The following is a 24,925-nucleotide window of genomic DNA, read 5'->3' as shown; positions in this document are numbered from 1 at the left end:
CCTCCAAGAAAAAGAAATCCACTGACATTTCAAGCCATGGCTGTTTCCCTATTATTATGTAGTTTTGTGGCAGTTTAAGAAATAATATGCAAAGTTAAAAGAAAAGAGAATTAGTCTGAAGAGGTGATTTTTAAAATGTGCTCTTCAGAGATAGAAGACTCCCAGACAAACATTTTATGCAAATCTCTGGTTTTCATCAATCAAGCAACATCTGGACAGCAATAAATTTTCAACAGTTTGCTCCCGAGAAATTCCCTAAGACAGAAATTGAGAGAAATATGAAAACATAATTTCCATGCTGAAGAATTATTGAGAAGCCTCAAGGATCTTCAGCATCAGCGTCTGCAGCAGCATGTATTTGAAAAGAGCAGCTCTGTGGGAACTAGAGTACTCTCCATCTCTCCCCTCTTCACTTGCACAGCCTCCTCCACTTCTACCTACCACATTCAAAAATATCAAACCACACATAAAAGCAAACTGCTAGCATATTTGGTGTGCTTTACTTGTTCTTTACAGTCTTGAGGAAATAATCCAAAAAGATTTAAGTAGCTTCCATACTTCTCCAGTGAAGCTGACCCCCACCAGGCAGTGCTTAGGTGGCAGATGCCCACCTTCCAGGTGCCCCTGGCTATCAGGCATCTGCCCTACGTGCCCAGAAGTAGCACAGAACTCTTACCCTGAGAGACCTACCTGCTACTACCACTGCTGTCCTCAGCACTGACAGGGCTTGCAAGCTTTGGCTACAACTAAATTGAGATTAGCTGGACCCAAGACCGTGCCTTGAGGAAGTATTCCTTTTCTGGAAAGGGCTATGCTTTAGATTTCAGTGCAAACAAAATACAGGTTCATACTGAAAGCAGAACATCGATTATTTTCAGTCAGAGCTAGTGAATGAAATTAAATGAACTGGTATTACATTTATACCCTTATAACCCTTTATTGTATTAACTGCACAGAGATACCAATAAGCTGGTACTACAGATGCTTTAAACAGCATTTAATTTGACAGAGCAAGTGCTGGAACAATACTAGCAACTGAGAAAGCATTAACATTTAATAAGATTGTTGCTAGTATTTTTTATTCTCTGGCTCTGCTCTCATCATTCAGCTCAAGCCTTTGGTTTCTAGGAAACATATTGCAACTTCCACTCATGACTCCTTAGCAGCTGTTACTATTCAGATCAACTAAGATTTCACATCAAGTCTTGGCCAGAGCTTAGGAAAACGGAGACTCCAACCTTTCTCCTTCCAGAGGACTTTTTAAGTGAGGAAGTCGTAGCAAGTGCTGCTGAATCTGTTAGTTTATAAACGCTCTCTCCAACACCTCGAATCAGGTAAATATGAAAATAACTCTGTCTCTCTTTGGCTCTTTAGAGTTGAGAGGGAACATTTTATTAATCATTTCTTCAGCTTAATTCTTTACCTTGAATGCCTTCTTCAGACACACCTTGCCAATAGTACACCACCTGATAGTTTTTGACTAAGTTAATTGCACTTTGATGCCTCACAGCAGCCAGCCTGCTTACAGTCCTGCTACAGCCGTAGAAAACCACCCCAATCAAAAATACATTATTATTATTATTATTAGGCATGATAAACAAGAGGTTGGATTTATTAGCCTGCTAGCTCTGCCAAGAACTCAGCAACTGCAGAAACCAGTTTGCTTACATCTGTGCCTATAAACTCTCTTGAGATTAACTTCAAGCAGACAGTTTTTGAAGATGCAGGCACTCTGTTTTGAGGACGAGTGTGAGGCTTGGAGGCCGTAATTCTGAAAGTCTCTCCCCAAAATTCCAAAGGATGCTATCAGTAAAAAGCAGTATCTTATCTCTTTTAGCACCTTGTTTCCCTCAGTGCCCACATTTCCTCCATGGACCACCTGTGGTGGCCTTTGGCATGGACCAGGTCAGCACTGGGATGATGCTGACTTAGGTCATGTCACCAAACCTAGGTCATGACACCAAACCCACTCCCCACACCAGCCTTTTGAGGGCTTCAGCTCCTCTCCCATCTGTGAAGAGAGGAGGCTGCTCAAGAGAGGTTTCCTTGTGCTCTGAATGCTTCCTTTAGTGGTGCTGGTGGAAATGCTGTGAAAGAGAGCTCCAGTGTCCACAGAAACCCTTTCTGTGCATCTCACAGTTTTTACAAGCTGCTAAACAGAGAGAGGGGGTGAGTGAGCTGGCTCTCATGTTTCACACTGTGGTATTGCAACTACTGCAGGTGCTGCCAGGTAAGGAGATGCTGCTCCATCCTTTCACACACTCCCAGCACAAACCTACAAAGAAATGAGTGAGCAGCCAGATGGATGCAGAAAAACCTACCTGGGATGCCACCAAGAGTTTGTAAAACCCTTGGATCACTGAAGCGGCTGAAGTTGCCAGTTGGTGGGAATACACCAGCAAGGTGCATAAACAGCTTAAATGTCTTACCAACAAATGCTCACTCAGCCTCAGATTACCTAAGAGATTTTTACAGGCAGATCAACTAAGGAAGAGAAAAATACACCCTGAATTTCAAAAATGAGTGTTTAGATGTCAGATGGGTAAAAACTAAACAACCAGGCTTCTTGTTATTCAGAAATTTTAGACACCTGAGTAATGGAAACAGCCAAAACAAAAGTTATTTTATTTTGGAAACCAATGCTTTTGTAGTGACTAGATTTCATCTTTTAAGAATACTGGCAATAGCTTTCAATGTATTATGAATTTTTTTCCTTAGGTTAAATTGTTGACTGTAAGAACATATAAAACTCACTGAGTCTTACTATTTATCTTACTCTTGTCTTTATTATTGCACATAAATATCACTAAATCTCAATTTCAGAGTGTTTTATAAATGCAATGGTTATATTACCGACAAGGTAAACTGGGGGCATCCCACGATATAGTCATTCCAAAAATTGGTTTTCTTCAAGGGAAGCTTTGTCTGCATAGGGCCAGGTATCTGCACTGAGTATTTTAATTTCCTGCCTTGGTAATTCCCAGCAATAGATTTTAATGAGATACAGATAGTGATAATGACTCATAATTCTTGGGTATTTGCTTTGAGATTTTGATACAAAGTTTAGGAATACCAGCATTTAAATTCAATTACATTAAGTGATTTCTTTTCCAGATGAAATTTTGAGGCTGTCCTCTTAAAAATGCCATGAAAACAGGGGTTGTTTTGGATAATTTGAAAGAATCTGCAGACTTACTCTGTGGCCTTTCCTCACAAATTTTTTGTTTTGATTTACACACTGAAGCACAAGGGACAAGAAGTCCTGTTTGTCACATAATACAAGCTGTGTCACTGAAAGAATCAAGAAACCAGACATCATCTGCTTTACATCTATGACTGTGCCCAAGCTGAGCAGCCTTGGTGGGCAGCTGTGTGTGACAAGATAAATAGCTGCATCAGCATCTTAAGGAGTCAAGTAACAGTTTATGCCCGATTAGCTGCACCAGCTTTTTTGCCAAGATGCATGCAGGTTAAATAATTTGAAATACAGCCTCAATACCAGTTGTAAAAGTGAAAAATTCAAGGGGAAACACCATGTCTGCCCTGTTCCAGCCTGACACCTTGCTTTGAAAGCTTAAGCAGTATAGCACTGTTCTTTGAGAGAAGAGATGAAAGTGACAGGCTGAGGTAGGAGAAAACAGTTTTCATCTCCAAGGTCCCTGCAGAATTACTACAGCTGTGGGAGAAAACTGATACATTTTTCCTCTATTAATTAGCTGATAAGGTAAACTGAACACGGAGAGAAAAAAAGGATGACTTTCCAGAGTCAAACTTTTTTTTCCTGTATAACTGTGTTTTCCCCCTAGTTAGCATGAAGGTTTTTCAAGGTTGTTTCTTTTTTTTGGTTTTTTTTTGGGTTTTTTTTGGTTTTTTTTTGTTTTGTTTTTGGTTTTTTTTTTGGGTTTTTTTGTTTTTTTTTTTGTTGTTGTTGTTGTTGTTGTTGTTGTTGTTGGCTTTGGTTTTCCTTATATTCAGAGTTAGTGGTCCCTGCCTCTTTGCTAATAAATTCCACATAACATTTTAAAAAACAGTCTGGTAATGTGGTAAATATTTATTCTTCTGAATTGATTATATAAGAAAGAAACAAAGCAAGTATATTTGATTAATGAATTCTTACAGATGAGCTGAATCTTCAAAAAAAACCCCTTTGTTCCCCTGTAGTAGAATTACTTTGCGGCCTTTTTCTGCTATTTGAAGTTACTAGAGTCAAGAGTCTTTCTGGGCTTTTCTGATGAGTTCAGGCTGAGAAAACTCAAATGCTCCTCACCAGCTGCAGGATCTCAGGCAAAAATGAAGTTTTCTCAAAATACAAGTGCTATTGTAAGAGGTAGCATTCTGTTAAGCAGCTCATTGGCCGCACTTACTGACAAGAAAACAAGAAGTTGAATGAATGGAGCCCCTGAGCTCTGTGAATGCAAATACATAACAAATGGATAGACAGTAAGTGTAGAAAGTGAATCCTACAGCGCTGTCGTGCAGCAGATATAGGCAGCTCAGAAGTGCTTGATTTGGGAGCAGACACACCCAGCAGCAGTGGAGAAAGGGCCTGTCTTTACCCAAGCAAATAAGGGGACACAGGCAGCATGAGCAAGCTGGTAATCTACACCAGCTGTGATCTCAGAGGTGTCTGGAGGTGAGGGGATAGTTTAATCTCCTTCTTTCCCAGTTTAGCTCCTATGCAGAAGCAGCCAATCAGGGAACTATTTAATACTAATTCTGCTTACAGTTATCCTCCTGCTGGGCACTGGGATAACCCTGCCAGTTAGGATTCAGCAAGAAGCTGCTGGGCTTTGTATCACCCATCATGTCTGATTTACACAATGATTTCTTGTAAGACTGTATACACCTACACCCTTTACTCACAGTTACATTTTACTTTTCTTTCCTATGTTCTTTTAGTGTAAAAAATGTGGCTCATACTTTGCCTCACGTCCTGCAGGAATACCACTCCTTTCTCTCCCATCAGATAGACAGGGACTTGGACCTTGGACATTCACTTGCTGAAAGATGTCAAATATATGAGATTCACTTCAAAAGGCTGTTGAAGAAAGCAAATACCCTATTTTGTTGGCCAAAGGACTTCTCCCCACTGTTTCCCTGCCAGGGAACAGTGCTAATCCCTGGCATTTAAAAGGGAAGAGAGATTTTAGAGGAACTGTGACAAAGCAGGAACTCAATTTATACATGCATTATTCCTCTCAACCTAATCTCCAAATGCCTTCCATAAAACGTACGTGCCTGATATCTCTACAGCTGCTAAAGCGCCAGGGCTGATTTAAGGAATTGCTTGCTTTTACAGCACGGCAATTCTGTGCAGTCATTCCCCTTAGTGCCAGTGTTTATTTCAAAAGACGAATTCCGCACAGGCCGGTTGTATTCCTGAAAAGTTTTGCGCACATCGCTGCAGCCGCGGCTCTCGGACCACGCAGTTGGTGTTGAAGGACCAGCGGCGGCCGGGGCCGCTCCCGCCTCTGCCCCCTCAGGCGGGCTCGCCGCGGGCCCCTCCGAGCCCAGGAGTCTGAGGAGCCCGGGGGTGCTCGGGGAGCTGCGGTCCCGCACCTGCAGCTCGGTGCCCGCAGGGAGCAGCCGCGGCCGCCCCCGCTCCCCCCGCACACCGCCCCGCACCGCGCCCCGCCGCTAAACCCCAGCCCCAATCTCCTCACAGCGATGCTGAGCGGATTACGGGACGGGAGTTCGACAAGTGCCTGCGCTCCCCAGAGCCGCCCTGCCCGCCCGCAGCCTCTCCCCGCTCCCCGCGGCGGCGGCAGCTCCCCCGGGCCGGGCCGGGCTGGGCCGGCGGCGGTGAGCGGCCCCCGCGGAGCCTCCCCTCAGGCGGCGGCATGCCCCGGCCCGGGGGGCGGCCGGGCTGCCACGGGGCCTCTCGCGGGAGGGGGCTGACCCTTGCGTGAGGGGGCAGCGGCCGCCGGGCCCGGCGAGGCAGAGCCGCGGCTGCCGGGCGCCCTGAGCGCCCCGCGGGGCCCCGGCATGGTGCTGCTGTCCGGGCACGGCGAGCAGCTGCCCGGGGAGCGCGTCTGCCCCGCGCCCGCCGCCGCCAAGGAGATGCCCGGCGCCGGGGCGGAGAGCAGCCCCGAGCAGGGGGCGGCGGAGGCTGCCGCCGAGGAGCCGGACGAAGAGGAGGAGAAGGAGGTGGAGGAGGAGGATTGCGAGGAGTACGAGGACTTCTCCGAGCTGCCCGACACCTGCAGCATCGCCTCAGACGACTCCTTCTACCCTCCTAGGGGGCTGGACGACGACGACGAGGACATCTGGTCTCTGGAAGGCGACGAGCGCGACAGCCCCGAGGCGCTCAGCCTCTTCCGAGCCTGCTGCACCAACAACAGCATCGTGCTGAAGGCGCTCATCCGCCAGGGCCCCCAGGAGGAGGAGGTGCGGGAGGCCGACCGCAACCGCAGGGTGAGCACTGAGCATCCCGCGCCGCGCCCCCGCCGCCCCGGCCGCCCCGGCAGCCCGCACCCCGCCCGGGGCAGCGCGGCTCGGCTGCCGCCGCCTCCGCCCCCAGCGCCGAGCGGAGCCGAGCCGGGGCAGCAGCCGTGCCGGGGCTGAGTGCCGCCCTCCCGCTTCTGGGATGCTGCCCTGCAGCCCCGCGGGGGACGGGACCCCAGGCAGCGAGGGGCAGAGATGGGTGTGACTTGCCAGCCCTGACTTAACGCCTTTGGCTAAGGAAGGGTCCGGTATCTGGAATGAGACAGAGGTAGAGATTCCGGGTTTTCCCGCTATCAGTTTTGAATTGGGTCTTGTTTTCCCTCTGTTTATTGGGGACAGAGAGGGACATCGCTGGTAATGGCTGTGTTCAGCATCAAAAGCCTTCCTCTTTTCTGGGCTGTTCATCCCTTGCAGTACTTTATGATATTCACCTTGAAATTTTGAACTGCTAGTAAATTTTTTTTCAGTTTTTTTTTTTCGTCTTCCTTTAGCTCCCCAAAAACATAAGCTTGTTCCTGGTTCCTAGACTGCCAAGCAGGGTTCAGGGTATTCCTGTGTTAAAATCAGCATTTTTCAGAGTTCTCCTTGTATTTATTTCTTGCTGATAATCTATTTTTCGGGTTGTATCGGTACAAGTTTTGTGGCTCTGTTTTTTCCTGTTACTCAGTTAATTGCAGAGACAGAAGTGTACTTCTCTAAATCAGAAGGTGAAAACTTGGGAAAGATTTTCTGGTTAATGAGTTTCTGAGACATTTGAACAGTGGTATAGAAGATTACCAATACTATAGTTTGTTTTAAACTTAAGAAGTTATTTTGCATAAAGAATCTGCAAAAACAATTCTGTGACTAATCCGTGACAGCAGTGTTATGAAAGGAAACCTGCATTATTTTAATTGGGCAAGTAACTTGCACATTCTGGCAACATAAGTTGTCTTTGTGTCAAAAAGAATGCCATGATTTGTGTTTGGTTCTGTCTGGAGAGGGGCTTTCCTTGTGGCTTAGATATATGTACTTCTAGGATTTTTCCTAAAAAATCTTTACTTCTTCTCCAAAGGATTGATTTTAATACAGATTTTCAGTGATCAGACTTATTGTAAATTTCTTAAAAAGACAAAATATCATATTAACACAGCTGAGGGAGAAGCAACCTATGGTGTGAGGGTGGGAATGAGCAACACAGGACAGAAATAATTTACATCAACTCTTCTGCCCAGGCCAGGGTATGATGTGGTTATACTTTAGCTGGTAACATGTGAGATCCAGTTGTACAGGATATTTTGAATATCCAGCAGATACACCTATCCCAAATGTAAGTGCTGTGCCTGGGCAGGAGCCCCACCCCAGCCCTGACACTGTGAGGGGTTTGGGCTCCCGCCTCTGCTGAGGTCCAGTGTGATTCAGTGTGTCTCAAGTGTGTGATGATGTGGGAGCTTTGGCCCCCCATACACGTGACATTAAGGGCCAAGTGCCCCAGAGCTGTCCCCTCTGAAAAGTGGCCTTCCTGCCCAGCAGAGGGCAAGAAGCTGCAGGAACCATCCCTCTCAGGGCTGGGGTTCTGCAGACCTCAGTCAACAGGAATGACAAAGTTCAGCACAAGCATCAGCCCTCATCCTGCAACTGCTCTTCTGGCAAAGGTGATCAGATCAGGGTTGTGAAAGCAGCAAAAATTCTCCTCTTTGGACAGCCTTCCCTTCACCATCCTCCTCCCAAAAAACAAATTGTTCTTTATCTCTTCAGCTTCAGAGAAAAGAGGCAGAGTTTTAGTTTGAATCCAAAAGTTTATTCTCTTTGTTCATACTGTAAAAGCCCAAAACCCAACAAAACAAAAAAATCATCTACTTAGGCAAATATTCAATTTGACCTGAAATTAAAAATTGGCATAAAATTCTGTTTTCTTCATTTTTTTTATGAATACAAAGGAAAAAGTTCTGGAATTCAGCAACTTGTGAAGCTACAGGAATGATGTGGTAGACATGAGTTCCCTTCCTCTCTGCCTTCCTCACAGAGAGGAAGTGAAGAGCCCCAGTCACAGCAGTACAGAGCAGGACACTCGGTCTTTTCCAGGCAGATGTTAATGGGATGGGAGAAATCTTTTGACTAGGAAGTGGAAACTTCAGGTGTGACTCCTGCTCAGGGGTATTGAGGCAAATTCTCATTATTTTGCAAAGGAAAATCACCTTTTTTAGAGAACTTTACCTAACAAATGGAAATTTCACACAGGCCTTTTATTGCCCTTTCTGTGGATTTTTTTTTTCTCTTGAATTTTATTATAAATCATTTGATGTTATCCATGAACAAGACAATTTTGCTTTCACAAAGTAACGGAACAATTTACACATACCTGTTGTTCTCATGAAGTTTTTTAGTTGCTGAAACTAAAACTATTATTGGCTTTCAGCATCTTCTTTTGCCAGGATAATGTTTGTCTACAATGTTATCTTGTATACATTTGTTAGAAAGCTCTATTTTTTTTTCTTATTTTTAAAATTTTTTTTACCTTTCTTTTTTAACTTTTTTCTTTTTTTTTTTTTCCCATGCTGTGAACAAATAAACTAGACTTTTGTTTCTTCTAAGTTTTAATTTCTTTTCCATGAGACAGGGCAGAGAATGAAGAATAACTTGCTTTTTGAGAAGTGGGGTGGTGAAGGGGAGGGCTGTCCATCTGAGGATATTAACTATTTTCACCATCCGGATCTGATAACCTCAGGTACGTAGGTACAGTAGTTTCATTTTCACAATTTCAAAATCAAATTTTGTTCAAAACAGACAAAATAAGTAACAAGATATTGTAGTAAGACCACGATATATTTTGATTCTGAAAGTAAATAAAATCAGCTCACAAAATGTAACATGAAAAAACTTCCAAATGCCCTAAACTGGGCACAATGAGCCTACTTTGTTTTTAATAAGTTTTACCTTGTTCCTGATGTGTAAGTGTATACATTTAAGATGTAGAAGCAACTCTCCAGGAAATGCTGGGATCCAGAGGTACCCTTACTTATTTTCCTGCGCCCTTTGTGCCAAAATACATCAATTGTCTCTTTAGAGTCAATTTGCCAAGCTTGGATAGGGCCTTTTTGTGACATTTCTCCAGAAGCGTATTTTCCCCATAGTCTGTTTGTGAGCTGCAGAACCTCCTGCCAGGCACAAGTTTTCATTAAATCCACCTTCCTGCAGTAAACCAGACTCCACAACATCTGATTTATAAGTCACCACATGTAGCCTGAAGATCTGTACCTTCCCTGTCTTGTTTTCATTACTGTCAAGACAAAAGCAGTTTCTATATAATTGACTGCGGAGGATCCCCAAGTGGCTGATCCCCTCATCTTCTCTTGCACTGCTGTCTGTCCATGGAATTTTCAGAAAGACTGGATTGGTACTGCTCATTTCCTCTCCTTGCCCAAACTAACACTGGAAATAATTATGACAGCATATAATATACTAATTTTACATCGTGCAGCTTGACCTCTAATGCTTCAGTGTTTGTTTGTTTATCCTAACAGTAAAGAGGGATTTGAAAATAGACAAGGGAAAATAAAATCATGGCTCTGGTGAAATTTCCTGACCTGATTGACACCTTAGTATCACCTGGCTAATAGTGCTACTTTTCACCTTACCACATGGGGACTGGTTCTCCTCCCTCACTTGCCAAATTTCTAGAATTTCAGATATTTTTATCTCATCGTTTTAACATCACTTAATATCAAATTTTGCCTGGTGACCAGGATTATATATATACTTAGAAAGACAGAGTTTCAAAATCTGGTGTTACCTAACTGCAGAATACAAGCAAATTTAGAAATTTGCCATGACAATAGAGAAAGCATTAAGAGATGGGGGAGAGAGAAAAGAAGGCAAAGAACGTTCCCTTGCCAGATTGAAAATAATCACTGCAGCTGATCTGCAGAAAGGTTTTGTGTTGATCTTACATGTGATATAGCCCATATTAGCAAGAATATTCTGTTGTAGTTTTTCTCAGTTATTCTTTTTTTTTTTCTGTCGTTGCTCAATGAGTCTTTTGTCCATAGACAATAGTCCATATGTCCATAGTTCCATAGACAGCTATGGACATAACTGTGGGAATGTTTCTCTGATTGCAGCCTAGGCTTGTTTGTGCACTGTACCCTGTGAGTGAATGTTTTGGAATGGCATCACTCACCTGGTTTCCACGCTGGCTCCATGACAGTATCCAAGGCATCAGACCTGTCATGTTGTTCTCCTTTCCTGGTGGTGCAGGCTGCTCCTCAGGCTCCATGCTGCTGCAGTGAAACTGCTTTGGGAAACTCACACACTTTAGGGAGCATTGCCCTTCAGAATTTTTCTCAGAGCAATGCACAGTGAATCCTCCATGGAGCTGACACCTGAATTTGTCCTTGCCAAAGGGCTGGGCTTCTGCAATTGCAATTGGTTGTGAAGGACAGGGAGCCAGTGGTTCGATTCCCACTTTCTGGGTGAGGGAACTTTGTGTTGGATGAGGCTTTTCTAAAAAGTCATGTATCACAAAAAGTGCCAGAGATTGTGTAACACTCCATTAACTCGTTTTATATATATATATATATATATATATTTTTTTTTTTTTTTAAATCTTCAGAATCTTAACTTCTAAAAATAAAAAATCAGTACTCTAACATTTCTGGTAAGGAATGAAATTACCCCGTCACATGTTGCTTTTCAGTTTTCATGGCACATAGCTAACCCAAATTAACCCATGTCAGACAAAGGATTTTAAGAACATCATGTCCTACAGTGCTCAGAATATTTTTTCATTATTATTTTCATGGACAGCTTCAGTTCCTTCATATTATCTTATACAAAGCATTCTCATGGAAACAATTGTATTGAAACTTAACATCATGACACTAAACAATGAAAGGGAATTTTTTGGAGTGAAAGTACTTTTAAAAAGACAACAAAAGTAGTATAATTTAAGTCCTTAAAAAACTAAAGAAGTCCTCAAATGCAGTAAAAAATGTCCCTGGAAATACATGTTTGTGCTTAAAAAGGAATTGAGCAAAGAATTATAGATGTCAAAAAAAGGGGGGAATTTTTCAAATACAGTAATTACAGCTCAAGGTTAGCCATCAGAAAGGAATAGATAAAGCATGGAAAATATGAAGTGAGCTGGCTAAGAGGGAATTTGGTGAGCTAACCAGAGCATGAACCAGACTGATGCAGGTAGGCACTCAGAGGCATTATCAGAAGAGCGTGGGCAGGTTAGCTGTCTGCCTCCTCTTGTCTGTATTCATCTGCAGTGTTAGGTGACTAATGCCTATGTAAACCTGGCACAAAAAATAATCCTTTAGAATAACTTTACTGGAGAAAAAGTATGTGCACAGAACATAATTTCTATAGATTAAAGAGAACAATTAATAAAGACCCTGAGGGTGTGTAGAAATAAAGAATGGCAATGCAGGTCTTTAGTGCACTGCTGGAAATGCATGGCCAGAGCAGGCTGTGTCGTCCATGGAGCTGACAGGTAATATGAAAAAATTTGTACTTAGTGTCAAAAGCAGCATTAGCTAATTAGATGTAGGTCCTACTGGAATGGACAAATACAGATTTGGAGACCAGATGAGAAAGTTGTACAAGTTTAATCTACTTTCAAGTGATAGTTTCAGCTTCTAGAGAAACCAGATGAAGAGTAGCTTCCTTGAAGAATTTTGACAAATTGCTTAATGGGAAGTGTATGGAACAGAAGAGATGTTTTTAGTCTGACAGTAGTACAGGAATAAAGGTCACATCAATCTTCTGTTCTGCTTTAAGCAACGTTTCATGTTAGTGTCTTAAATCAAGTGTGTGGCGTGCAGGGCTCCTCAGAGATGCAGGGATGATCCTGGTTACCCATCTGAGGACAAGTTGACTGCAGATATTTAAAAATGCAGCTGCATTTAAAATCCCATGATAACCTAACAAGACTGGTTGTCCTGGACAGCTTTTGTCAGTAATTTTGACAGACATATAACATGTTTTTAGCATAACATGTCCATAACACATGGGACTTTGGGATGCCTTACTGCCTTTTCCTAGAAGAATAGTAGAGCTTTATTTCCCAGTGCATAAATTGACGCTGCTAATGCCTTCAATCCATTAGGAAATTCAAATTTTTGTTCTCATAGAAGAATTGCTCAAGAAGGAATATTGGCACTAATTTCCTTTTGTAAAGCTTCCAAAGATTCCTCAGGGAAAATTTATTGCAGAATCATAGGAAGTTGAAGCAGACAGGACTGCTACAAAACATCTGATTGCTCTGAAAAAATGGGTTTCTGTTGAGTTTCAGTAGCTTATAGGAGGTACTGGACTTCAAGTCTGCTGGGAAAGGAAGTGGTCCAAAAGCCCCAATATTCCCAAATTCTTCAGCTCCAAGCTAAGTGCCAGTAAGGCAACAGTGGTACCTTGTTTTATCAAGGCTTTAGGTCTCAAGGCAAGGGCTCTGAGGAAGAAATAAAAAATGTTCCTGTCTCAGGCACCAGATTCAAAGCTGCCTGGTGGTGGAAGTGGTGATCTGGGCTCTTGGAGGCTCCAAGTCAGTGTTGACACATGGAAAGGCAGGGACAGGGATGTCAGCCCCTCATCAGGGAGTTCCCTTTTCAGAGGTGTGAGACTTGGTCATCTTTCACTCAGTCTGACTTGGTGCTGGGTTTCAGGGGACATTTCCAAAAGGGTTTTGAAAGAGGCATTAATGTTCCCTTTTGTGTGTGGCACAGAAACCTCTTGCCATCATCTTAATTTTAGTCACACAGTCTTGTGTTTATGCTTGGGAATATAAAATATGACAATAAATTGAATCTAAAAAAAGTTGAACAGGCAGTTCAAGCAATCAAAACATCTAATTGGATCTACTACTCAACAAGAAATAGACAGCAAGATAAAACCCCCAAAACTCCATTGTACATTTTGGAAAATGTCACTGTCTGACAGAGACCAACAAAAATCAGGTGTTTTACTGTAATACTTCTGTATTTTGGTGGTACTTCAACTTCACAGAGGAGTAGTAACTCTGGTATGACTTTACAGGTGTTGGTTGCTTCCCACCAGAGGACCCGAATGTACATCAAGTTTATGTAAAATTACATTTCATTAAAACACATTTTTATTCCTCTAAAGAGAAGTGATACATGGTCACTAACTAAAAACTAATGGTAGAGTTGCTAAAAACTGCCAGTAGATTTTTAAAAAATAGAATAGAAAATCTCTGGAGAATGTGAAAGCAATGAAGAATTCCCACAGGCCTTATGTGAGACAGGAGTTCACCTTTAATGTTTTCATAAATAAAGATTCTCTCAAGGTTACCCTTCTAAATTATTTTAAATATTATGCCACACTGGTTTGAATTTACCTGTTTCTGACTGTTCTTTAATTAAATACAAAAATGGAAACCCTCCAACCTGGGCTAGATATAATCCTGTATATAATCCTGATATAATCCTCAGTGAGTCACAAGAAGAAATAATCAAGTACCATAGGAAGAGGATTGTTGTCACAGTGTCTGTGGTTGCACATCTGGCAGTGAATTAGCAATTCAAATTGTATCCACTGTGGGAAAAACCCACTATGTGGAAATAGTTCCCATTTTTCAATTCTATTATTTTCTATCATGTCTGTTAAATTCCATGGGGAGCAATTTGAAAGCAAGATGATGCAAAATGGGAATGACTCACGGTTGGGCTTTTGTTGGTTCACACGTTTTGGATGTATAATGTTCTGAACTTGATCCTGTAATATCCTCTCACATATGAGGGTTGGGGATTTTTTTGTCTTTTGCCTCTCAGTACATGAGGCCTCATCTTTGGGACAGCTTGTGTGTGGACAGACCAACTGCTGGCAACAAGAGATGCTGCCAGCAACCACCAGAGCTCAGAACTGGGCTCATGGAGAAGTTTTGAAGTTCTGTTTCTATTACTATAGGAGGGAAGCTTATGCAGAATCCATTGTTATTAGTTTTCTGAAGTTCAGAAGTAGCAGATAATGGGACATATTCAATCTGTTCATAAAAAGAGCCTTTCAGGCGGTATTTGGCTTCTTTTCTTTCTTTTTTCTTCTTTACAAAACCTAGATATCTTGCTATTTGGAGCTAAAGTAAGAAGGCTCAGCTCAACTGTTTAGCATTTGATTGAGAAACACAGGAAGGGTATCCATGTATTCATAAAAGTGTCTTTAAGTGTGGATGAAAGCAAAAGGAAGAATTTTCTTTGAAAGGTGGTGTGGTACTTCTGTGTATCTGCAAGTATCATATGAGTTTGATAAAGGATCCAAGAGAAGGCAGAGTCAAAGCTCAGCTCCACAAAAGAGTTAATTTAAAATACTTTTCTTTCTACAGAGTTTTCTACAGATTTTCTCTAAAAAGAATGAAGTAGCAAGAACTTGTTAGACAAAGAATGTAGGATAACACATCTTGGCCAGTTCTGCAAAATTAAATACCACAAGTATTAGTGAAATACCACAAACAGTAATGCAATATAAGTGTTTAGACTTCAAACACTAAGGAAATATAAGAGCCCTTCTGAGCTAGTAAAAAATATAAACATAGTAGAGGAGTCTTCTGGTTACACTGAGACAAGCTGTAAATGCCTGGAAGCATGGAACAATGCCAGCCAGAGGAAACCTGTATCTGGGAAGAAAAATGTTGTTTTCCCTGCTGTCCTACAGGCACTTTGCAGGCTCAGTGCTGTGTTAGGTGAGTCCTGTCTGCAGGGAAAACTGGACAGCATGACTGTATCAGAGACACTGCTCTGCCACACTGCTGCAGCTGAGCTCCCCATGCAGAGCTGCCAGCCTGGAATAAAACACACAGGGTTCCTGGAGGAACAGCCTGGCCACTGGTTTGAGGGGGGAGTGAAACCATTCATGGCTGACAGGGAAGTAAAACAATTTCAAGGACTGTGGGAACTGAGTGAAAGCCTCTTTCTTGTACCCCAGGGGCAGGGGCAATCTCCCAGGCAGAGACTGTCCCACAGCCTGCAAGCAGAGGCTGTGTGAAAGGGCTCAGGTGGTTCTGGGATCCCCCCTTAACCTCTTGGCATCACCAGTCAATGGGACAGGCCAAGCTGTGCTGAGTCTTGCTGTCATTTATGTGGGGTGGGACTGAACCTTCCTTGCCACCTATTTATAGCTGTGCTTTCTTTTGTTTTACTGCACTGATGCTGTATGGTCTGCAGGAATTTTACAGTCCAGAAAATTCTTCCTCTTGTGAGGATGCAACAAGGATGCTCCAAGTGTGAAGATATCCATGAGCAGAACTGCCTATGGAATAGGAACTGGAACTGAGTACTTGATACATGCTAATCATTTTAGTTCCTTATTTGAATTAAAAGAATGTGTTTATTGAAGCCAGTTGTCTCAGTGCTATTACAATACTTATCTTCATAAAAGTTCCCATGAAGTGTGTAAGATTCTTTGCATATATGTGGATACATGAAGCAAATATTGAAATATTGAATACTCAAGTCAAACATTTTATAAGCAGTAAGTTGCTAAAGCACCTGAAAGGAGATTGTGGTAGGGTGGGGGTCATTCTCTTTCTCACAAATAACAAGTGATAGGACAAGGGGAAATGGCCTCAGGTGGTGTCAGGGGAAGTTCAGGTTGGGTACTAAAAAAAATTTCTTCACCAAACAGTAGTTTAAAGGGGAATCTGTGTGAGGAGCTGCAGAAGTCACTTGGTTTTTTCAGCCTGGAGAAGGGGAGACTGAGAGGAGACCTCACTGCAGTTACAACTTTGTGAGAGGAAGAGGAGAGGCAGGCAGTGATCTCTGCTGTGTGGTAACAGTGACAGGACCCAGAGAATGGCCTGAAGCTGAGTCAGGGGAGGTTAAGGTTGGATATTGGAAAAGGGTTTTTCACCCAGAGGGTATCTGAGCACTGGGACAAGCTCCCCAGGAAAATGGTCATAGCACCAAATCTTACAGTGTTCAAGAAACATTTGGACAGTTGTCTGAGGCACAAGGTGTGATTCTTGGGGTGACCTGCCCAGGGCCAGGAGTTGGACTTTATGATCCTGATGGGTCCCTTCCAACCCAGCTTATTCTGTGTGTTTCTGTGTCATTCTGTGATTAAGTGTTGGAACAGGTTGTTCAGGGAAGCGGTGTAGTCACCACGCCTGCAAATGTTGAATAATGAGTAGATATGGCACTTCACAGTGTGGCTTAGTGAGCATGGTGACATTCCATTGAAGGCTGGATTTGATGATCTTGGATGTCTTTCACAGCCTTATTGATTCTATGATTCTGATATCAGCAGCCCAGAACCAAAAAAAAAAAAAAGAAAAAAGAAAAAGAGATGGTGAAAAAAAAGTCAACCTTTCTCTTAAAGTTAATCACCCAAATTATTTTCTTCTAAGGCAAAAGATTATGAAATGTCTTTTACTTGCTATTGCCATTTTTTTCTCTCTGTGGGCGTTTTTAGCCTGACCTAGTTTATGCTTATTACAGTCAGCACAGCTGATTTGTGAGCAGAGGCTCCATTCACAGATGGGTGCAGGCAGAGCTGAGGTATTCAGGTATACATCTATGGCAATGTTCACAGATCACAAATGCATTTACCATCCTCTTGGGATGTGCAGTCAAATGAGGGAAAAAAAGCCTAACCTGGAGGTTTCAAGAAAGGTAATGCTGTTTCTCATATCTCACCCCTCTCTTTTCTGCTGTTGTTAAAATTATGAAACCCCCCAGCTATCAGGTGTCAGCAGAAAGTGCTGTGATCCCTCTTTGGAGCTTCAGTACCTGATGCTAGATCAGTAGGAACTCCCTCCTGCAGTGGATGCACAGACAATAACCACAGGAAGAAACAGATCAACATTGCCAACTAAATGTCATAAATATGTGTGATATGGGTGAAGATACCACAGAGAGGAAGGGTTTTAAAAATCACAGGGGTTCCTTTAGTGTCAGTGGAAAGAAGAGTGACTCCAGGGTGGGCCAGGGCAGTGCAGGAGCAGGAGCAGGGTGCCCAGGGCACAGGCACTGAGCCACAGGGACACTCTCACCCTGCAGCTTCCAGCTCAGGTGCCAGCTGCTGTGTCTGCTGGGGCAGGGGACCATACCCTGCCTGACCTACTCACCAGGCCACATTCACAGATACTCACTAGTCATGTGCAAAGCCCCTTTGTTTACCTGCTGTGCATGTGTTACTGAGGGACATCTCCCCAGCAGAGTGAGCTGAGGGCTGGCTGGTGGCTTCAGGCTGGACTGCTTAGAGGGCAACACAGACATTCTGTCTGAACACTTGACAAGCTGGGTGTGCAGGGAAGCACAGTTCACAATCTTGTAATGAATATCCTTGGTGAGCTAGCCTACTGTCATTTATCTGTCGATCTGCAGAATTTGAAAATTTAGGTCAAACGTATCCAGATTCATGCTTTGAGATTTTATAAAAATAAATTAATTGTTTTGAGAATTAAAAAAGAAAAATCAGTGCTGGTTTTTCTGTAATGTAAAATAGTAACTGTAGTAATTGCAGTTGTGAGTTTAATGTGTGTATTGGCCCTTTTTTCTGTTTACTCCCTGCCATCCACAAAACATATTCCTCTGGGGAAGAGGTTTTTAAAATAGTGCTTAGCTACCCTGTTTAGATTTTGAGAACTTGCCTAAAAATACTGTATTTTCCTCTTTCTCATGTAATTTCTATTTCTAGTACAGTGACTTCATCGGATGTGATTTATTACTAAATTGTTAGTGTGTATCCTAAAGGAACTAAGAACTAGAGCAAAGCCTGTACAGTTTGGCAGCTTATCAGTCACAGGGGAAAGGGCAAGTGAGCATTGTTCATGTGATGTAAACCCTTACAAAAACATTCATATATTGTCAGCATTGCTTTCACAAACTTGCTTGTCTTCCCAGGGCTGTATCCTGCTATTTCCTTTCAGATTTTAAGGTCCTCAGGGAGTGGAATGATTCTACTTCATTACTGGTGGTACTGCAACCAGTAATATTCCATAATACATGATTTTGAAGTCTACCTATATTGGCTGAGCTTTCAGGATTATTGCTACAAATAAATATCAATTAGTATAACCATGTTATTTACAGAAATTCTACAGTAAATTAAAAAATCCAGTGTGAGACTTACAAATGTTAAGGAGAAGAAGGTGATTTTTGGCTATAGGGTTTTGATACCAGTGTTAGAATCAGTTAATTGCAACTAGCCTTCATTTTGGATGTGTGCTACTGTTTGTTTCTTTCCAGAGATAGATTGAAGGAGTCAGACTCTGAAGGTAGCAGGAAACAGCCTGCCCATAATTTTCAGGTAAAAATGAAAAGACCAGATCTGGTCTTTGAAAGATTTCCCTATTATCAAGTAGCATTCTCTCATTTTGTGTCAGAGAAATAGAAAAATAACTCCAAACACTGAGAAAAACATTCAAAAACATTCTGCTACTGCTTCTAGATGCCTGAATACTGAGGGAGAGAAACATAAATTTTACCACTCTTCCACTGCTACTTTGTGGTCTCTTTAGCTAATAGAGATAATATAGTTCTCAGAAAATCTGGGATGAGAAATTGCAGTACTTTGTTAGTAACTGTAAACCCTCTAATCATTTCAGTTTCTACTCCTCAAATAAGAGAAAAGAAAACAAACCCCAAACAGTATCTTCTGAAGTCATGAGAAAGATGAACTGTTAATTGGAACGAGACCATATTTATTCTTTTTTTTTTTTTTAAATTCAATTTCTTTTCCTTTACATAAAAATTTGCCTTTCTCATTGATGTGAGTAAAGGAAGATCTTAGCAAACCTTCCTGTTGCTTTTACTACACTGCAGCTTTTCTACACAAATCTAAGTGACCCTGATTCCTATTGAACTATTAGTAAAAGCCAGTGGAAACTCACAACTTCACAGCCAACCTCCAGATCAAGGCATTTTGAAAGAGTGATGAAAATTTTAGTAGTAGTGAAAGGGAAATCAGGAATTACTCAAGAAATTAATTATGTAGTCTCTGAAAAGATCTTAAGTCTAAGTCAACGTAAGGAATTTTTCCTACAGCAAATATTTAGGCCAGAGATCTATGATGCAGAAAGGCACATATTGATGAGGTTATTCATGCCATAAAAATGTAATATGAATGAAGATATACAGAAAGTAAAATACTGTAAAATCAACAATTTTCAAATCTGGGTGTACACGTTTTCCTTGCATGGAATTTAAAAAGAGAAGGAGATTATAAGTTGTTAGTCTTCCAATAGAGGCAAGATCTTGATATTTCCTCCCTGTGCTTTCTAATAGTTAGCTGTGTAGGATAGGTTAGAACACACTTTTTTTTAAGGGTAAATGGGAGACATGACACTCCTGAATCAAAAATAGAAAGGATCATAACCTGTAAAAGAGTCTTTGAAGTCATTAAGGTACACATGTCCTTCAGTTTACTGCTCTATGAGTCATTGCCTTTGTGCAGCAGGTACAATCTCATCTGACCTCTGTCTTCTAACTGAGGCATGGAAGGGGTTTTTGGCTCTCATTTGCTACAGCTGGGCAGAGCCTTCTGTACCAAGTGGAATGTTCTCTGTGGAAAAAAGGGCTCAAAGGCTTTGAAGTCTACATAGTTAGAATATCATCTCTCACCTTTTCAGATCTGAAAGTATCATTTGTGCATTTCTTTGGCCAAAGAACAAGGTGGGAATCAGACCTAGGAAATGAGACATTTAGCACTGGATGATAAAATACATATTAGAGGAATTAAAAAAATGAAGAACAGAAAGTGTCACTCTCAGTGCCTCTGCTCCTAGAGGTTAGGGCTGAAGAACCTGCACCTTTGTAGACTTGGTGGTAAGGGAGGAGAGCATTTGTTGCTGCCAAACCCTGTGTCCATGCCCAGGGCAAGAGAAGAGCAAGATCTGGCAGCAGCTGTGCTGCTGGTTTGCCTCACAAGTTCCTGTGGCCGAGCTGCTCTAGTAGAGGACTCTGTCTAAGCAAACAGGCTGGAAGGCTGAGGCTCCCTGGGGAGCTCTGCATGGAGCTGGGAGGTTTAATGGTACTGAGATTTACTGTCCTCAGAACATGCATAGATGGATTTAAGGATGCTCCTTATCTGCTGGTGAAGGAGAGCAGCTAGTGCTCCACATTCTCAGTTTTGATGAAATGGAAACAAGTGCCAAAAAACCCAAATATCTGGGCATAATATTCACCATTTAACATCTTAATTGTGGTTGTATTTAATTATCAATCAAATCTAGAAAAGTCAGTCTTCTGGTTTTGCCTCCATCTCCTCTAAAACTGCTTGGTTTGTTCTTGAGTACGGCTTGTGAGTGACTGCTAAATGGACAAGGGCTAACATAAAAAAAATATTGTTATTCTTTATGGAGTAGGTACATAGTGGGTTTTGTTCAGTGTAGTGTATGTAATTATGATGCACAGCTGAAAATTTATGTTGTCATACACTGCTAGTAAGAGAATACCAAATTTATAATCAAATAGTTAATTACACCAGCATTTACTTTCTTCCTTTTAAATACAGAAATACCTCTTCATCACAGCTTTTTACTCTCATTATTCCTATTTACTGCTAACCACTCCATGCTTATCTAATGGTAAAAGAATTTCCTTTTCTATCACGCTCTTCATCATTATGAAATGTAAAAATTGCACAAATAGTATCTTTGCAGTACTTCTTCAAAGCAAGTGTGCTTCTTCTCATCTCTTAGGAAATTCCATAGCTTTGGAGTTGGGCACCACAAAAATGAAGAAAATTGTGTTTATAAGTCACCTCTACTATTTCAATGAACAAGTCAATGAACCAATCATTGCAGTTACAGATTCCTTGTGAGGGCGAGAGGAGGGGCAGGCACTGATCTCTTTTCTTTGGTGACCAGTGACAGGACCCAGAGAATGGCCTAAAGCTGAGTCAGGGGAGGTTTAGGTTGGATATTAAAAAGGGTCTTCACCCAGAGGGTGTTTGCACTGGGACAAGCTCCCCAGGGCAATGGTCACAGCACAAAGCCTGACAGATTTCAAGAAGCATTTGGACAATTGTCTCAGGCACAAGTATGACTCTTGGGGAGAGTGCTGTGTAGGGCCAGGAGCTGAACTCGATGTTCCTGATGGGTTCCTTCCAACCCAGCATGTTCTGTGTCATTCTGAGTTTTAGTTTCCACCTGTACACTGAATATTTCCTATAAGCCAGCTATCTTTTCTTTGCTCCAGGGCCTGCAGCATTGTTCGAAGGCCCCACAGTGTGTTCAGATACTGCTCTCTTTAGTGAGCTGCTATCCAAAAAAATGCCACCCTGCAGTCAAGCAAAGTCTTGACATAGCCAAAGACTCTTGTAATTCAGCTGCTGTGGTATACAGAGATCTGTCAAGCTCACTGCAAACTGCTCTGAGAAACCCCTATCAGACTGATACATGCTGGGATTTTTGTAGAGTGCTTCTTTTCAGCAAAAGCTGAAAAGAAAAGCTTTTGTTGAGAAAGCTGTGTTCTTAATGTCTACCATTTCTCCCATAGGTATAGGTCCCTAAATTAAAAAACAGACTGCTTATATGAATTCCTGGACTCCTGTCGTAGTAATATCTGTTTTACAGTTTATCTAAGTATTCTACAATTTTATGGAGTAGGAGAACTGTTTCTGGATTGCTTGACTGAAACTGTTTTATAAAGTATATGTATTGTATTAATGATTTATGTGTTTTAACAAGGGCAAGTGATCTCTAGAAATTCCAGCTATTTGAATATAAATGTGAAATTGCTTCTCCCTCTCTTTTCCCCAGATATTTAATTCTGCCTTCTTCAGATTCAATAGTATGTTAATGTTCAATTACTCCCTATGTTTGTTTATTATTTAGGTGAATGGGGTGTATTCATTAGAAGATTAGGTTTTTAGATTCAAGAACAGAGGCAGAAGATCTTTCCTGCCTTTCATTGCATGGAGCTAGACTCTCAGCTGAGATAAACAGGGAGGTCACAGGCTCTACAGAAGAGGAAGGACTCACTCTGCTCTTGCCACCAGGCAAGGACATGCAGTACCAACATGTGCTGCATTGCTTATTAAACTCAAGTTGTAATACTGTAGTTAACTTGAGACAGATAAGATGGTGATGCTACTGTGGCCCACCTGGGTATTCCAAACATGATTTTTATCTTTCTTGGACTGTCTACTCACACCCTGATGCCTGTTACCTGTTACAGCTACAGTGAATCCTTATCTAGCCAACTGAGATAATAAAAGGGAAATTCAAAATGGGAATGCACACTTAAGAAAAAAAATGAAACCCAGCAGCAATCCCTTAGCCTGCTTTTGAACCACGTCATTCACGATTTTTAAAAAGTTGAGTATAAAAAACCAGAGAACTACTGGTTCACCATTTTTCAGGAAAAAATGTCCCTCTGGACAGATTGATTCCATGTCACAGTGTGTGCTTTCTCAAACAAAAAACGCCAGGCTGAGCCTCTTTCAGATTAATAAGGTGGATGAGCCTATTCCCTAAATACATCACTAAATTAATGTGAGGCTATTCACTAGGACTTGCAAGTCAGTAGCAGCAGCATTCTTGGTTTAGCCAAGTGCTAGTCTCTGATCTTACAAAACTGTAATTCTACCTTTTCTTAAAATAGATGTATTTTTCACAGGGTGATGCTAAACCTTCAGGAAGGAGCCGTTCCTTAATGAGAAGCCTGAGGCATGCTGGATTTCCTCGCCAGTGGCTGTGTGCAGCCTATCAGTTACTTTATTACTTAAATAGACAGGATTGTAGGTTTATGGGTTTTATAGTAGGAGTCCTTGCTCTCTACTCAGCCATGAACATTACAGAGCCAATGTTGTAGGCATAAGTCACAAGAGCAAAACCCTGTTTGCCCTTGACCAAAGAACATGTACATAAAAAATAGAGGTCTTACTGAAACACAGGTCATGTGTTCTGCTGTAATTTAAAATGTGATCACAGTCACCAGTGGTTCTAACAGCTATAAAAGATGAAAAAAATGAGAATAAAATTTATAGTGCTCGTGAACCCTGCATTACTGCAAAATTGCATACTTTGTTTGAAGTCAGTGCTTTCACCCGGAAATGAAAATCTCCAGGATTCAGAAACTGTGAATTTTTCAAGATTGTGTTTAGAAAAATAGTTATTAGTGCCTCTTTTCTCTCTCTCCCTCTCATTTTTTTTTTTTCTTCTTTTTATGGAGACTCAGTTTCAGTGCAGTTTGTGGAGTGCTACTAATAAGCCATGCATAGGTGGGAAAGAGCAAAAAACTTCCTGTGAAGTCAGGAACTGTGGTACTTTCCTCCAAATTTCACACACCTGAACACTAGGAATAATACCTATAAAAATACATTTTTTGCCTCCAGCATGGTCATCTGTGATATTCCACAGCAGCTGCATTCTGTAGAGTTGTAGGATTACAGGATTGCAACCTTTTAGGATGACAAGAGTTGACACTAATCCACCCATATAAAAATCCACTTTAGGTCTCTGAGTGAAAAACAGTCCCATCCATTCACCACAGATGCATCTGTTGCTCAAAACCACCTATTTTCTAATAAAAAGCAGGAGACTTTTTTTTATATTTATACACACAAAAAAAAAATCGTTTGCTTTTTTAGAGCTAGGGAAAGAAACAGTTTGCATAAGGGGCATAAATCAGTGGAAAACTAGACTAGGTAAAACCAGAAGCATAACCGAGATGAAGGAAGCTTTTTCATTGTGGAAACCATAATGAAAAGGGCTTTTAAGAACCTGGACACTTTGACATCCAAAGAACCATTGTCACTTGCAGTAGTTGATGATAACCTGAAGAGGTAAGATAATGAGATCCCATCAGGGGGATCTTTGCTTGATAGAAGTAAAATAGCAATGTTTGGTCCAGGTGGAGAATCCCTTTCATATCTACTAGTAATATTTCAACATACCATTCTTTCTGTACATTAGTATTAACCTTGCATTTCCATGAACAACAAGGTTGTTGTTACCATGTTATCCTCTTGTTTGAAAAGAGGATTTTGGCTGTTGCTATGTGATAGCACATCCAGACAGAAGGATGTAAGGTGAATCCTATAGGGGAAATACTAATACACTCATCTGAGATACATGTGCCCTTCTGCTGTGCAAGGGCAGCTGCTCCCTTTGCCCTGTCTTTTTTTCACTGGGGAAGAAAGTTTGCCACATTTTCCTGGTCCATTCGTGTCAATTTCAGGCTCAATAAGCTTATTATTAGAAGATCCAAAATCAGGAGGGAAGGTTATTATTAGAAGTGCTAGAGAAAAGGAAGCAATGAGGTTCAAGAGGTGGAGTACAGGATTAGTTGGGAAGAAGATACAATGAAGGAGTTATGTTTCCACTGATGCCATTATGAAACTCATTGTCAAATGGCACTCTAATATGGAGACTGGGCTTCTAGTGCTCTTACAACTTCTTTGGATCAAAGGGTGAGGAAATAGGCTGGCACTTTTTTGTGTGGTATTACTGAATCATACAGCAGGTTGGGTTGGGTTGGAAGGGAGTTTAAAACTCATCTAGTTTTTTTTACTCGCCTCATTATGCAGCACTCTGTGTAGTGTG

General features: G+C 41.6%; 1 protein-coding gene across 1 annotated transcript in view; it reads left to right on the top strand.

The window, feature by feature from the left end:
• The first annotated feature begins 5,332 nt into the window (after nt 1-5,332).
• Nucleotides 5,333-24,925, top strand: part of ANKRD33B (ankyrin repeat domain 33B) — a 45,542-nt gene continuing 25,949 nt past the window's right edge. Inside the window, exon 1 of the mRNA XM_071454266.1 lies at nt 5,333-6,414. Coding sequence (XP_071310367.1) covers nt 5,986-6,414 — 429 coding nt within the window. The 5' untranslated portion in view covers nt 5,333-5,985. The remainder of the gene's footprint in view (nt 6,415-24,925) is intronic.

The sequence above is a fragment of the Agelaius tricolor genome, unplaced genomic scaffold, assembly GCF_023055355.1.
Source record: "Agelaius tricolor isolate 1412-34295 unplaced genomic scaffold, bAgeTri1.0.p SCAF_2, whole genome shotgun sequence".
Taxonomy (NCBI): Eukaryota; Metazoa; Chordata; class Aves; order Passeriformes; family Icteridae; genus Agelaius; species Agelaius tricolor.
The sequence above is the reverse complement of the archived record's forward strand: the minus strand, read 5'-3'. Positions and strand labels throughout refer to the sequence as shown.